The 16221-nt window shown below is 48.8% G+C and overlaps 1 protein-coding gene across 3 annotated transcripts in view; it reads left to right on the top strand.

The window, feature by feature from the left end:
• DLGAP5 (DLG associated protein 5) overlaps positions 1-16221 on the top strand; it is a 220224-nt gene that overhangs the window by 59475 nt on the left and 144528 nt on the right. For all 3 annotated transcript variants that reach the window (XM_030214158.1, XM_030214159.1, XM_030214156.1), the window contains exon 8: positions 5682-5977. In XM_030214158.1, the coding sequence (XP_030070018.1) occupies positions 5682-5977 (296 nt within the window). The remainder of the gene's footprint in view (positions 1-5681; positions 5978-16221) is intronic.

Below are 16221 nucleotides of genomic sequence, written 5' to 3'. Positions count from 1 at the left end.
CAGTTCACCACTTCGGGACCTATCTTCAGCCCATTGAATTTATTTAAGAGCCTCCTGTGGGGAACCGTGTCAAAAGCTTTGCTAAAATCTAAGTAGATTACGTCTATAGCACGTCGATGATTTAATTCTCCAGTTACCCAATCAAAGAATTCAATGAGATTTGTTTGGCACGATTTCCCTCTGGTAAAACCATGTTGCTCGGATCTTGCAACTTATTGGCTTCCAGGAAATTCACTATCCTTTCATTCAGCATGGCTTCCATTACTTTTCCAATAACCAAAGTGAGGCTTACCGGCCTATAGTTTCCAGCTTCTTCCCTATCACCACTTTTGTGAAGAGGTACCACCTCCGCCGTTCTCCAGTCCCTCGGAACCTCTCCCGTCTCCAAGGATTTATTAAACAAATCTTTAAGAGGACCCGCCAGAACCTCTCTGAGCTCCTTCAGTATTCTGGGGTGGATCCCATCCGGTCCCATGGCTTTGTCCACCTTTAGCTTTCCAAGTTGTTGATACACACTCTCTTCCGTGAACAGTGCTCTATCCACTTCATTCTCATTTGTACTTTTGCCAGTCCCTCTCGGTCCTTCTCCAGGATTTTCTTCAGTGAAAACAGAACAAAAGTATCTATTTAGCAAATTGGCTTTTTCTTCATCATTATCTACATAGCGTTTCGCTGTATCTTTTAGTCTCACAATTCCCTTTTTAGTCATTTTCCTTTCACTAATATACCTGAAGAAATTTTTGTCTCCCCTCCTTACATTTCTAGCCATTTGTTCTTCCGCTTGCGCCTTCGCCAGACGTACCTCTCTCTTGGCTTCTTTCAGTTTCACCCGGTATTCCTCCCCATGTTCCTCTTCTTGACATTTTCTATATTTCTGGAACGCTAACTCTTTAGCCTTTATTTTCTCAGCCACTTTCTTGGAGAACCATATCGGTTTCCTTTTTCTCTTGCTTTTATTTACTCTCCTTACATAAAGGTCTGTGGCCCTATTTATTACTTCTTTCAGCCTGGACCACTGTCCTTCCACTTCTTGTATGTCCTCCCAGCCCATCATCTCCTTCCTCAGGTATTCCCCCATTTTACTATAGTCAGCACGCTTGAAATCCAGGACTTTGAGTTTAGAATGGCCGCCCTCCACTTCAGCCGTCATATCAAACCAAACCGTTTGATGGTCACTGCTTCCCAGGTGTGCACCCACTCGGACATTTGACACACTATCCCCATTTGTGAGCACCAGATCCAGCGTCGCTCCCTCCCTCATGGGTTCCGTCACCATTTGTCTGAGCAGAGCACTTTGGAAAGCATCCACAATCTCTCTACTTCTTTCCGATTTTGCAGACGGAACCTTCCAATCTACATCCGGCAGATTGAAATCTCCCATCAACAGAACCTCTTTTTTTTTCTTTTGCCTTGCAAGCCTCTGTGTGTGGGGGCTTGGTAGCCAGAGCTTGTTTCCATTGGGCGGAGAAGCTCTTGGATGAGCCTGCGTTAAATAGGACTGGTTTGGTTCAGGACCTAGCCAAATTGAAGATGGGGTCTTCGTTTTTGGCAGACACCCTTTATGATTTGCTAAGGGCTTCGGCTAAGAATATGGCTCTGGCGATGACGGCTCGCAGGGCTGGGTGGCAGATGCGGCCTCTAAAGCAAAGTTGTGTTCTCTACCTTTCAAAGGTTCTATGTTTGGAGAGGATTTGGATAAACTGATGAGTGTCTTGGGGATACCAAGGTCTCACGGTTGCCGGAGTTACGGCCTAAGGCGGCTAGTCGAGGTGGTTCGTCTAGAGGTTGGTTTAAGGACGCGAGGCGGTACAGGCCGGGCAGATTTGTGTCGCCTTCTAAAAGCCGGTTTTTCCAGCGGATGCAGTCCTTTCGAGGGGGTCGTCGAGGAGGTCGGGACTCCTCCGGAGGTGCCGGAAATGGTGGTAAGTCCTCATGAAGGTGTGCGGGTCCAGTCTCTGGTGAAGGTCGGGGCGCGACTTCGTCTGTTTTATCAGGGGTGGACCCAAATTACTTAAGATCAGTGGGTGCTAGAGGTCGTTCGCGACGGTTATGCGCTCGAGTTCGAGCACCCGCTGCCGAATCTGTTTCTTCCCTCTCCTTGTCGCTCTCAAGTCAAGTTAAAGGCTATTCAAGAGACTCTGGGTCGCTTAATCCAGTTAGGAGCTGTGGTACCCGTTCCTCGGCATGAGCTGGGAATGGGTTGTTCCATTTACTTTGTGGTGCCAAAGGAGGAGGACCAGTTTCGCCCCATTTTAGATCTCAAGAGGGTCAATGGGGCACTCAAGGTGCCATCCTTCCGCATGGAGACTCTGCGCATGGTCATAGTGGCTGTTTGTCAGGGAGAATTTCTCACGTCACTGGATCTCACGGGAGCATATCTGCACGTGCCAATTCGAGAGGCCCATCAGCGTTTCCTTTGTTTTGCTGTTTTAGGGAGGCACTTTCAGTTTGGTGCTCTGCCTTTTGGTCTGGCAACGGCTCCACGCACCTTCTCCAAGATAATGGTGGTGTTAGCAGCTGCTTTGCGGAGGCAAGGAATTCTGGTGCATCCGTATCTGGACGACTGATTGATCCGGGCGAAGTCTTGGGCTCACAGTGTGGCGGCGACGGCTCAGGTGGTCGCGTTTCTGGAATCGCTCGGGTGGGTAGTGAATATAGTCAAAAGTCAGTTGATCCCATCGCAGAGTCTGGAGTTCTTGGGAGTGCGGTTCGACATGGCAGTGGGTCGTGTTTTTCTGCCAGATTCTCGGATCGCCTCTCTTCAGCAGCAGGTCCAACTGTTAATGTCCATTCAGAATACGACGGTTCGAATGTACCTTTGGGTTCTGGGCCTCATGGCAGCGACAATAGAGGTAGTACCATGGGCCAGGGCGCATATGCGTCTGCTTCAGGCAGCTCTGTTGTCTCAGTGGTCTCCCCAGGTACATAGTTTGGAGTTGCGGTTGCCATTGAGGGGGGCTCCTCGGCACAGTCTCCAGTGGTGGCTGTGCTCGACCCATCTGAAAAAGGGCATGCTATTGGAACCTCTTCAGTGGGTGATTCTGGTAACAATTGCCAGTATGCTGGGCTGGGGAGCTGTGTCTCGGTCAGTCCGCGCAGGGGTGGTGGTCGACGGAGGAAGCTCAGTGGTCTATCAGCCGGTTGGCGACGAGGGCGATTCGGCTAGCTCTGTTGGCGTTTCGCTCAAGTGAGGTCGGGAAGGCGGTAAGAGTCATGTTCGACAATGCGACAGCGGTAGCTTATGTCAACCGGCAGGGCGGTGCAAAGAGTCTGCGGTTGGCAATCGAGACGGCTTTGCTCATGAGTTGGGCGGAAAGGCATCTAGTGCAGATTTCGTCAGCGCACGTGGCTGGGGTGGACAACGTGAACGCGGATTTTCTAAGCAGACACATGTTGGACCCCAGAGAAATGGTCTCTGCGGTCGGTGTTCGACCAGATAGTTCTAAAGTGGGGAATGCCAGTAGTGGATCTCATGGCGTTGGCACAGAATGCTCAGGTTCCTCGGTATTTCAGTCGGCGTCGGGATCCGCGAGCGGAAGGGATCGATGCGTTGGTCCTTCTGTGGCCTGAGCGGGTATTGCTATACGTGTTTTCCCCCTGTGGCCCTTGATAGGTCGAGTCCTACAGAGGGTAGAATGTCATGCGGGTCCGGTGGTGTTGGTGGCTCCGAATTGGCCGCGACGGCCGTGGTTCGGGGATCTGATGCGCTTGTTAGAAGGCGAGCCTCTGCGGCTGGGGGGCTCGCTGCTGTTGTGTCAGGGTCCAATTGTCATGCCAGATCCGGATCGGTTCTCTCTTACGGTGTGGCCCTTGAGAGGGAACGGTTGAGAAGGAAAGGGTTTTCCCCTCAAGTGATTCAGACGATGCTGCAGTCTCGCAAACGTTCGACGTCTTTGGCCTATGTGCGTGTGTGACGCATATTTGAAGATTGGTGTGGGGACCGGGCATGTGTCCCTTTGACAGCTTCTGTGTCGTGCATTTTAGATTTTTTGCAGGATGGTTTTGAGAAGGGCCTTTCATTTTGTCGTCTTTGAAGGTGCAGCTAGCTGGTTTGGCGTGTTATCGGGGTAAGGTGCAGGGCAGGTCGGTTGCATCTTCCCCGGATGTGGTCCGTTTTTTGAGGGGAATGAAGTTGCTTCGTCCTCTTCAGCGGCTGGTAGTTCCTCAGTGGGATCTTCATATCGTTCTTGACTCTTTGGCGGGTTCTCCTTTTGAGATCTTGGAGTCTTGTTCGATAAAAGACCTTACTATGAAGATGGTCTTTTTGGTAGCTATGTTGTCGGCTCGCCGGATTTCGGAACTTCAGGCTCTTTCATGTAGGCCTCCGTTTCTGTGGTTTTCTAAGGAAAAGGTTTTGCTGCGTCCAGTGCCTTCGTTTTTGCCTAAGGTGGTAACCTCCTTTCATGTCAATCAGGTGATTTCGTTGCCGGTTATGGGGGACTGGACGAGGGATGCTTCTCAGGGTCGTTTGGCGAAATTGGATGTGCGCAGAGTGTTGAAGGTTTACTTGCGCAGGTCGGAGGAATTCAGGTCTTCGGACAGGTTATTTGTCCTTCATGGGGGGGCCCAAGAAGGGAGCGGCTGTTCTAAGGCATCTATAGCTCGGTGGTTGAAGGATGCCATCTCTTCGGCTTACATATTGCATGGCCGTACTGTGCTGGTGGGGCTCAAGGCACATTCCACTAGGGGGATGGCGGCTTCTTGGGCAGAGAGTAGTTTTGTTCCACCGGTGGACATTTGTAGAGCGGCGGTGTGGTCCTCCCTGCATTCTTTTGTCAAACATTACAGAGTGGATGTACAGGCAAGGGAGGATGCCAGTTTTGGAGCTGCCGTCCTGTCCTCTGGGCTTCGCAGGTCCCACCCTTAGATGTGTTTACTGCTTTGGTACATTCCAAGCGTCTTGAACATTCTGGAGGATTGCTGAGGAAGGTGAAATTAGGCCTTACCTGCTAATTTTCTTTCCTCTAGATCCTCCAGACGGTTCAAGAGCCCACCCAGTGTATCGGAGAGTTCAGTATGATATTTTCTTTAGACTTCAGTTGCTGATATTTCTAGTAGCGCCTGTGATTTGGGTCCTGAAGTTTTACTAAGGGCAGTTTGTGGTACCGTTTGTGCCCATCTGCAGTTGAATTCCCCCGTCTTAAGGGAGGCGATCTGAGTGTGGCTTCAGTGGTTTTGTTTAGGTGGAGGTGTTTTGTTCCTCTGCTTTGTTACTGTTTTACTGGTTAGTAGAAGGTCTGCACAGGCTACTTGTATAAGAAGTTTTAGTGTTCTCAGTCTCCCTCTGCTGGTAGAAGTGTATAACCGAAGCATCTTGAACGGTCTGGAGGGATCTAGAGGAAAGAAAATTAACAGGTAAGGCCTAATTTCACCTTTTTACAGGAATATAGCTTGATTCACCACTTAGAAGGTTTTGTACACTCTAAAGAAGCAAATAAGAGAAATCGACATTTGTAAATCTGTTTTGTTTGAAGAGATTTGTCAATCCTTTTTTTATTTATTTATTTTTTTTCCAGAATCCATTCTTCATTTTAGAAGCCATTTTGAGACAAATGCTTTAAAGCTTATAAAACACTATAAACTGGATTCTATATATGATGGAAAGTTTCATAGGGTATCGGTTTAGCTCATTCAATGTATATTAAAAGAACACTTCTGTTTTGTTGGCTTCGTTTTTACAGAAACATTCCCATAAACCCTTTGAGAATATTTTGATCTCGCAAATCAACGAAGGATCGGATGAGTGCAAAAATATTCTGTCTCATCGACTGCATGACTCTGTAGAGGAAAAGGAAAATTTTTCAGTGAATAACATGCCACTTCCTTTTGATGAAGGCAAAGGCTCTTTTGCTCCTCCCAATTTTGTATTTCAACCACTGAATGGTTTGTCATCTTACAAAGTCAAACCTATGACGCCTCATAGGGCTAATGCGTTCCTGACACCTTGCTTTACCTGGAGTCCTGTAAAAATTTCAAAGTAAGTTTATTTAAATAAATATCTTCTTTTCTCAGAGGACAAGCAGGCTGAATAGTATCACTGATGGGTTGTCATGCGCGACGGCCCAGGAGCCCGGAACTTACTAAAAAATTAGAACTTTCGAGAATGCGACGTCGCGCGGGTGAAGGCGCGAGCGTGTCTCCCTTAGTTCTGTTCTATCCGCGACTGGAAAAGTTGTGCTTTATTCACCTTCCATTTTTTCGGCTCAGGAGAGCTGGTTTTTGGCGTTTATCGCCCAATTTATTCTTTTTTTTTTTTTTTCCTTTCTTTTCAACTTCGTTTCCTTAAAATTTAAAGAAAAACAGCCCTTTTTTCTTTATTTTCCTAGTTTTCTTCTTCCCCTTTAAAGTTTCCTTGATTTTTTTCGACACAGCCGCCTTTAGGCTGCTCGGTCGGGCTGTTTGGGCCCCTCTTTTCTTCGCACCATCGTGTCTTTTGATTTCGCAACCACCATTTTCCCCTCCATGTCATCGAGGACACCCAGCGGCTTCAAGTGTTGTACTCGGTGCAACCGGACCATCTCCAGTACCGACCCCCACGTGTGGTGTCTCCAGTGTCTTGGGCCCGATCATCTCCCAGCTGCTTGTAAGCTGTGTAAATTGATGAAAAAACTACTACTACTACTTATCATTTCTAAAGCGCTACTAGACGTATGCAGCGCTGTACACTTGAACATGAAGAGATAGTCCCTGCTCGACAGAGCTTACAATCTAATTAGGACAGACAAACAGGACAAACAATAGATAAGGGAATATTAAGGTGAGGATAATAAAATAAGGGTTCTGAACAAGTGAATAAGGGTTAGGAGTTAAAAGCAGCATCAAAAAGGTGGGTTTTTAGCTTAGATTTGAAGACAGCCAGAGATGAAGCTTGACGTACCGGCTCAGGAAGTCTATTCTAGGCATATGGTGCAGCAAAATAAAAGAAACGGAGTCTGGAGTTAGCGGTGGAGGAGAAGGGTGCAGATGAGAGAGATTTACCCAGTGAACGGAGTTCCCGGGGAGGAATATAGGGAGAGATGAGTGGAGAGGTACTGAGGAGCTGCAGAGTGAATGCACTTATAGGTCAATAAGAGGAGTTTGAGCTGTATGCGGAAACGGATAGGAAGCCAATGAAGTGACTTGAGGATAGGGCTAATATGATTATAATGACCATGGCGGAATATTAGTCGTGCAAAACGGACCCAGGTGGCTTGAGAGGCATCAACATTGGTACCGAGGTGGGCGGCGTACATGGACATCAGGAGTCCAGGTAATGGCTGCCGAAAGACCGCATCGAGCTGGTAGCAGCGAGGCATCGAGTGGGTCTCCACCTATTTCGAGGCCTACTGCTATGCAGGCCCCCCGGGACCGACCTGAGTCAGACCCGGCCACGAGGAGGCGTGAGGGTTCCACGTCCTCCTTTTTGGTACCGAGGAGTCTCGATGACGGGTGTTGAGCGAAGGCTAAGAAGCACCGTCATCGTTCTCCTTCTGCACGGTACCGAGAGCTCCGGGGAGCCAAGGAAGTCGGCGCCGGGAGGATTGCTCACCCTCCATTCAGGAGGTGCCGATGCGTCTGTCGTCTCGCAGCCTGGTACCGGCTCCTGAGCCCCTTCAGACTTTGCAACTGACTCCTGCATCGCCCCCCCCCCCCCCCCCAGCCTTTACCGGTGGCAGCTCTCGACTAGCGTTTCCGGGCCCTTCTTCCGGAGCTTCTGGAAGGCTTGTTTTGCCAGTCGGTGTCGGGGTGCTTGCACCTTCCGTATCGACTGCTGAGGCGGCATCTGGGCCATCGCCTGTGAGGAGGTCCTCAGTACCGCTTGTGGTACCGGCGTCGGCCGCCACCCGGGTTGATTCCCCCTTGACATCGGTGGATTAAGCTTCGCCGGAGTCCAGGCAGGGGTCGACTTCTCGACACCCCCACGAGGTCGTCGATCCTCGACATTAAGACAGGCTCGGGTTCGGGCCGCTCTTAGGGAGTTCTTGTCCGATACCGATGAGGAGCGCTTGTGGTAAGATGAGGAAGACACCAGATACTTTTCGGAGAAAGAGTCATGTGGGGTTCCCTTTGATCCTACTCCACCAATTGAGAGTAGAATGTCTCCACCTGAGAGTCTTTCTCATCTTTTGTTAGGGAAATGTCTATGGACATTCCATTCCCTATGGAGGTTATGGATGAGCCCAGGGCCGAGATGCTTGAGGTCTTAGATTATCCTTCTCTGCCTGCTGAGGTTGCTACGAACCCCTTGCATAATACACTGAGGGACGTGCTTATGCGAAATTGGTCGTGCCCTCTTTCTAACCCAGTTGTCCCCAAGAAATCTGAGTCCCAGTACAGAATCCATGGAGAGCCTGTAATGGTGAAGGCCTAACTTCCTCACGATTCCATGGTGGTGGACTCTGCTCTCAGAAGAGCCAAGAGTACTAGAGACTATGCCTCGGCGCGCCCCCAGGCAGAGATTCTAGAACCTTGGACTCTTTTTAGGAGGAGAACGTATCAGGCCGCTGTGCTCGCCAAAATTCAAACTTACCAGCTCTACACGAGCATCCACTTTCGGAACTTGGTGAGGCAGCTGTCTAGTTGAAGCACTTCCTTCGGAGCTTGCTGAACCTTTTCACCAGGTGGTCAGACAGCAGAAGGCGTGTCACAAATTCTTGGCCAGGGGCTCTTACGACACTTTTGATGTAGCATCCCGAGTAGCTGCTCAAGGTATAGTGATGTGCAGACTCTCATGGCTGCATGTCTCTGACCTGGATGAGAAGACCCAGTAGCGAATGATGGATGTTCCTTTTCCGGGGTGATAATCTTTTTGGTGAAAAAGTAGAGGACATGGTCGATCGGATAAAAAAAGCATCATGACGCCATGGATTCTCTTTCCCGCTGGACGTCTTCTGCTACTGCCTTCTCTTCTAGGAGGTTTTTTTTTTTTGGAGGGAAGAGGAGTGCTCCCTATTCCTATAATAGGCGTAGATACACTCCTGCTTCTCGGTAGCTGGTTCAGGCTCAGCCCAAGCATGCGCATTCCCGTCAACGCCGTGCGCTTAAGGCCCCTAGGGCTCCCCAGCAAAAGCAAGGGATGGGCTTTTGACTGGCTCCAGTGCAGCATAGCCTCGATAAGTGTCCGTGCCGGACGGCTTGCCTGTCGGGGGAAGGTTGATATTTTTTCACCAAGGATGGCTTCTTATAACCTCCGACAGGTGGGTTCTTCAAATAGTCCGGTTTAGGATACACACTCAATCTGGTTTTCATGCCTCCAAATTGCCCACCGAGAGCTCAATCCTTCAGCTTCCAGCACAAGCAGGTACTTGTAGAGGAACTCTCCACTAGAGAGTTGCACGGGGACAGAAATCTTACCCATCCCCGCTGGAATCTTACCCGTCCCCACCCATCCCCGTAAGAATTTAATAATACATAAAAGAAAGTTCCAGTCAGCTCCCTCAGTCTCTCTCTGAATTTGAGCCACAGCACTGTAGGCAAGGAAGGAACGGAAGTTGGAACTTGGAACACTCTGGTGCGCACATGTAAGATTTGTCTCTGATTCACTGGCAGTGTGTGCAGAGAGGTTGCCACATGCACGCGCCAGTAGGTCAGGTGACATCTGATTCTCGTGCCTGTGTCAGAGCTGAGGTCTGTGCACCAGCCTGGGAGCAAAGAGGATTAATAGTAACATAGTAAGTGACAGCAAATAGACCTGAACGGTCCATCCACTCTGCCCAATAGTCACACTCATGATCAATTCATCATTAAATCAACAAGTGTGATATTATATACTTGATTATGGTCTTTCTTTCATGTTTCTGGAACAAAGACCACAGAAGTCTATCTGGCCCCATCCTTATGTTCCAACTGCTGGAGTTGCCATCGAAGCCCACTCCAGCCTATTCATGTTCTCATTTGTGGGACACAGACCATAAAAGTCTGTCCAGCACTGTCCTCATGTTCCAGCCACTGAAGTTGCTGTCTAAGCCCTTTCCAGCCCATCCTACACCAGATTGCCATGTATGAGACACAGACCATACAAGTCTGCCAGGTATCAGCCCTAGTTCATCACAGCCAGAGTCGCCATCTAAGCGTCACTTGACACATCCACACACATGCAGCCATTTAAGGTTAGGTTTTTTATAACTTCCATTTTCTAATTAGAGATCCTCTGTGTTCATCCCATGCCTTTTTGAATTCCGTCATCATTTGTGACTATACCACCTCCTTAATGGAACACTTTCCACATTTATGCTGTTAAAGCAAGGCGGAAGAGGAGGAGAAGGAGGAGACAGCACTCAAAGAAATTGGTATTCGGTAGATGAGAGGCTGGTGCAGGTGGAGCTTACAATTCCACGGGAAGCCCACAGAACTGGTTCCATCCCCGCGGGAACCCCGCAGGAACTGACTCCGTCCCCGCGGGAACCCCGCAGAACAGCTTCCATCCCCGCGGGAACCCCGAAGGAACTGCCTCCGTCCCTGCGGGAATCCCGCGGGTTCCGCGGGATTCCCGCGGGGACGGAAGCCGTGCAGCTCTCTACTCTCCACCCTTCTAAAGGCCAATGCAGTCGAACCCAGACCACCAGGGGAAGAAGGGCTGGGATTCTATTCCAGGTGCTTCCTTGTGCAAAAGAAAACAGGGGGAATGCTTGCCATCCTAGACCTAGGGGCCCTGAACAAATTCCTAGTCCGAGAAAAGTTCAGGATGGTTTCCCTGGGCACCCTTCTTCCCATGATTCAGGAAAACGATTGGCTATGCTCTCTGGACTTAAAGGATGCCTATACTCGCATCTCAATGCTCACAGGAAGTATCTTTGATTCCGACTGGGAACTCAGCACTTTCAGTACTGTGTACTACCCTTTGGCCTAGCATCTGCGCCCAGGGTCTTCACAAAGTGCTTGGCAGTTGTCGCAGCATCGCTACGCAGACTGGGAGTGCATGTGTTTCCTTATCTCGACGATTGGCTGGTGAAGAGCACCTCAGAGGCAGGGGCTCTACAGTCCATGCGGATGACTATTTGACTACTGGAGCTACTGGAGTTTGTAATAAATTATCCCACCTTGTCCCGGTATAGAAATTAGAGTTCATTGGAGCTCTTTTGGACACACAGACGTCTCAAGCTTATCTCCCCCAGGCAAGGGCAGACAATCTCCTGGCCCTAGTGTCCTTGGCTCGAGCGTCTCAACAGATCACAGCTCTGCAGATGTTGAGACTTTTAGGGCACATGGCTTCCACGGTTCATGTGACTCCCATGGCACGCCTACATATGAGATCAGCTCAATGGACCCTAGCTTCCCAGTGGTGCCAAGCCACAGGGGAGCTAGAGGATGTAAACCATTTTTCCACCGAGTTTTGCAGATCCCTTCAGTGGTGGAACATTCGATCCAATCTGACATTGGGACGTCCATTCCAAATTCCTCAGCCGCAGATAGTGCTGACGACGGATGCATCTCTCCTGGGGTGGGGAGCTCATGTAGATGGACTTCACACTCAAGGGGCTTGGTCCTTTCCGGAAAAAGATCTTCAGATCAACCTCCTGGAATTAAGAGCGATCTGGAACGCTCTCAAGGCTTTTAGAGATCGGCTGTCCAATCAAATTATTTTAATTCAGACAGACAATCGGGTTGCAATGTATTACACCAACAAGCAGGGGGGCACTGGATCTCGCCCTCTGTGTCAGGAAGCCGTCCAGATGTGGCTTTCGGCCCACCATCACGGCATGTTTCTCCAGGCAATGTATTTGGCAGGCGTCAAAAACAGTCTGGCCGACAGGTTGAGCAGGATCATGCAACCTCACGAGTTGTCTCTGAACATGGATGTTGTCCACAAGATCTTCCGAGTGTGGGGCACCCCCTCGGTGGATTTTTTTGTCATTCAGATCAATCACAAAGTCCCTCAATTCTTTTCCAGGCTTCAGGCCCACGACGGACTAGCGTCAGATGCCTTTCTCCTCCTGCATTGGGGGGACAGGCCTGCTGTATGTGTATCCTCCCATACCTCTAGTAGGGAAGACTCTGCTGAAACTCAAGCAAGACCGGGGAACAATGATCCTGATTGCTCCTTTCTGGCCTCAGATCTGGTTCCCTCTTCTTCTGGAGTTGTCCTCTGAAGAACCTTGGAGATTGGACTGTTTTCCAACACTCGGAACGAAGGGTCACTTTTACATCCCAACCTCGGAGATTGGAGGTTGGGATGTCTAGGCTCACACGTCCTGGATGTTGAGAGCCTAGAAGTTGCCTCTTTAGGTCTCTCGGAGAGTGTCTCCTGAGTCTTGCTTGCTTCCAGGAAAGATTCCATGAAAAAGTGTTACTCTTTCAAGTGGAGGAAGTTTGCCATCTGGTGTGACAGCAAGGCCCTAGATCCTTTTTCTTGTCCTACACGGACCTGCTTTTGAATACCTTCTACACTTATCTGAGTCTGGTCTCAAGACCAACTCCGTAAGGGTTCATCTTAGTGCAATTAGTGCTTATCAACGTGTAGAAGGTCAGCCTATCTCTGCACAGCCTTTAGTTGTTCGCTTCATGAGAGGTTTGCTTTTGTCAAAGTCCCCTATCAAACCTCCACCAGTGTCATGGGATCTCAACGTCGTTCTCACTCAGCTGATGAAAGCTCCTTTTGAGCCACTGAATTCCTGCCATCTGAAGTTCTTGACCTGGAAGGTCATTTTCTTGGTGGCTGTTACTTCAGCTCGTAAAGTCAGTGAGCTCCAAGCCCTGGTGCATACCTTTATATCAAGTTTCACCATAACAGAGTAGTCCTCCGCACTCAACCTAAGTTCTTGCCGAAGGTGGTGTCTGAGTTCCATCTGAACCAATCAGTTGTCTTGCCAACATTTTTTTCCCCGTCCACATACCCGCCCTGGTTAGGACAAGTTGCACTCCTTGGACTGTAAGAGAGCATTGGCCTTTTACGTGGAGCGGACAAAGCCCTATCGACAGTCTGCCCAATTTTGTTTCTTTCAATCCCAATAGGAGGGGAGTTGCCATCGGTAAACGCACCATCTCCAGTTGGTTATCAGATTGCATTTCCTTCACTTATGCCCAAGCTGGGCTGACTCTAGAGGGCCATGTCACGGCTCATAATGTCAGGGCCATGACTGCATCAGTGGCTCACTTGAAGTCAGCTTCTATTGAGGAGATTTGCAAGGCTGCAACCTGGTCATCAGCCCACACATTCACATCTCACTACTGCTTTCAGCAGGATACCTGGCGTGACAGTCTGTATTGCAGAATCTGTTTGGGGTTTAGAATCCAACTCCACCCTCCTAGGCCCATTTAGGATCTGTTCCAGGCTGCACTCCCATTTAGTTGTTTCTTTTTAGGTCAATCTAAGTTATGTCCTCGCCTTTGCAGGGCCCAATTGACCAATGTTCATTATTTTGAGTGAGCCTGGGGGCTAGGGATACCCCATCAGTGATACTATTCAGCCTGCTTGTCCTCGGAGAAAATGAAGATACATACCTGTAGCAGGTATTCTCCGAGAACAGCAGGCTGAATAGTATCACGACCCACCCTCCTCCCCTTTGGAGTTGTTCCTTTGCTTTTTTTTTTTGCTTTTTATTAACTAAGGGAGACAGTCGAGTCGCGGGCAGGAACCTGCTCAAGCATGCGCGGTGCGTCTTCACCCGTGCGATGTCGTGCACTCGAAAGTTCTAATTTTTTTTGTAAGTTCTGGGCTCCTGGGCTGTCGCAGACGACGACCCATCAGTGATACTATTCAATCTGCTGTCCTCGGAGAATACCTGCTTCAGGTATGTATCTTCATTTTCTAGTGGCATATATGTAACTGTAAACAGATAAAATAAAAGCTATTCCTTCCTCTTTCTAGACCAGTCCAGACTAGTGGGTTCTGCTCCCCAACCAACAGGTGCAGGCAGAGAACACTAAACTTCTGCGATATCACTTGCACTATAAGGATTAGTGTAGGCCTGTAACTCTCCAGTATTCAGTCTCCAGCAAGTGATTGTTGTTTGGATTGGTGCAGTAGTGCATTGTAATTTTTAGAGGCTTGGGTTAAGACCCGTTTCCCTTGGCTGGTGTTAGTTCATGGACCTTCACCTGATTTGAGGTGTGGAATTGCAGACTTTTAGTCAGGGCTGGGTTAGCCCTGGTGGGCTTTGGAGCCTGACAGCAAGGTGGGGTCATTAAGTGCAGAGTTGGCTGGCCTTTAGGGAGTACTTCTGAGTATCTGACTGTGAGACCTCTGACTCCCTTCCTGTTCCCCCTCCCCCCTTTTTTCTCCTGTGTGAGAAGATGGTGGTTTTTTTTTTTTGTTTTTAAGAGCTTTGCTCGGCTTTAAATGAATCTTCGATCTACCTGGTCAGGAGAGGTGGTGTGCTGGTGGCTGCATACAACTGTAGAGCACTTTTCCAGAACTTGCTTAGTCCATTTTTGTCAGTTTTAAGCTATGAGATTAATTTTGTCCATCAAGATTCATTTACTGTAGCTTATTCCTATGCACAGGGATAAGCTACAGTAAATTAATCTTGTGTTCATCAAGACAATAGCATAGCTCAAAAATGGACTGAATGAGTTTGGAAAAGTGCTCTTCAATTGCTTTGCCTACGTATGCCAGACCATGGCCTGTGCTGTTTGTTGGCTTCTAGCTTTTTGTCCTACCTGTGATGGGGAAGCAGTGGAGCAGCTGACAATTGTGGCGGATGAAGTTTCAGAGAATAATTAAAGCCCAGAAAGGGATTGGGTTGGGGTGTGCAATTTAGTTTTTTTTCTCTCCCCCCTCCCCCACCTTTAGGGCAGGAAATGCAGCCATATGTTTCCTGTGCACCCGACTGCTGTGAGGGAAGCAGCCTTGAATGAAGGGACATTCCTGGGTTCCCAAGTGCTTTGGAATGAGTTGAAGAAGAGTTCTGTCGGGAGGAGGGGGGAACCTTCTGTGCAGTTATGTGATAACAGTGAGGGAAATTGCCAGTTGCGTCTAGAAGGCTCTGGCCTCTCCAAGTACTACAGCAGACTGGAGGAGACCAGTAGTAGCATTCAAAGGTCTGAAAAAGGCCCAAGTTTATTGATTGATTTTTATTGCATTTGTAGCCCACATTTTTCCACCTATTTGCAGGCTTAATGTGGCTTACATTGTTCTGTCATGGCGATCGCCATTTCGGGAGTGAGAGATACAAGTGGTATTACATTAAAGATCTTGATTGACATAGTAGCATAAGCAGTCAAGTAAAGGAGTTCATATTCGGTATAAGAGATAGGGTGACATTGCATTAAGTTCCACTCAGATTTGCAGAGTAATGGCCAAAGTACTCTCCTGGATTCAGAGCATAAAGATGACTGGTTCTTGGGGGACAAAGAGGATGTTGGCTGTTACTCATGCCTCCAGAGGAAGGGGAGGTTTTGCCTTCTGATGCAGATGAGTTCCTAGACAATTACCTTATTAGATTTAAGGACCAGCCATTTCTCAACTCCCAGGTAATGTCCTCCCTTAAAAAAGCAGATGCACCAGTGGAGAAGTCAGTGAATGGGGACCTGATTCTGGAGGGTCTAATAAGATAGACAAGATCTTTTCCTCTCTAAGGCCCACATAGGATGGTCCTGGAGGAGTGAGAAAACCTGGACATGGTGCTCATGTGCACCAGGTGTAGGGGTAGACTTATCCTCTTCCTTGGGAGGATTTTGAACAGCTGTTTAAGCTTCCCAAGATTGACACTCATGACCACAGCCATAAAGAAAACTATCCTGATACAGGCAGTGTTGGCCCTCAAGGATTCTCAACAGTTGAGTTGCTCTTGAAATCAGTTTTTAGCTATAGGAACCCATGTTGTGATATATGTGAGTAATGTGGCCTGAGTCCTTCTTTGTTGGGTCCTGCAGCTCCCTTAGTCACTAAAGGTGGCCTAGTTGGAATCGTGACTGTCTTGGTGGCAGATGTGCTCTGACCTCATTCAGATTGGGGCTAGGTCTGAGTGGTGGTTGTGTGACAGGCACTGTGACACTAGAATTGGGCCACAGACTCAACCTCAAAGCTGAGGCTCAGCAGGCTCCCCTTTTGGGAGGATTTGGAGGATCTAGTTAAAAAATGTCTGGCTGCAGAAGCTCTGAGGAGGACTGTGCAATGGTGGCCGCTAGAGCTTTACTGAGGAAGTTTTGTCGAATCATCCTGATGTGAAAAGCAGGCATCAACCTCTTCAGGTTACTGCTCTGAGCATTTTGAGACTATAGACCTTTTAGGATGCTCTTAAACCCAGGGATAGGAGAGGCTTCTTGGGTACGGGAGCTAAAGGTTTCAGTGAGAGGAAGCTG

The sequence above is a fragment of the Microcaecilia unicolor genome, chromosome 9 (assembly GCF_901765095.1).
Source record: "Microcaecilia unicolor chromosome 9, aMicUni1.1, whole genome shotgun sequence".
NCBI classification, from domain to species: Eukaryota; Metazoa; Chordata; class Amphibia; order Gymnophiona; family Siphonopidae; genus Microcaecilia; species Microcaecilia unicolor.
Note: the sequence above shows the minus strand (reverse complement) of the source record. Positions and strands in the feature narration are given on the sequence as shown.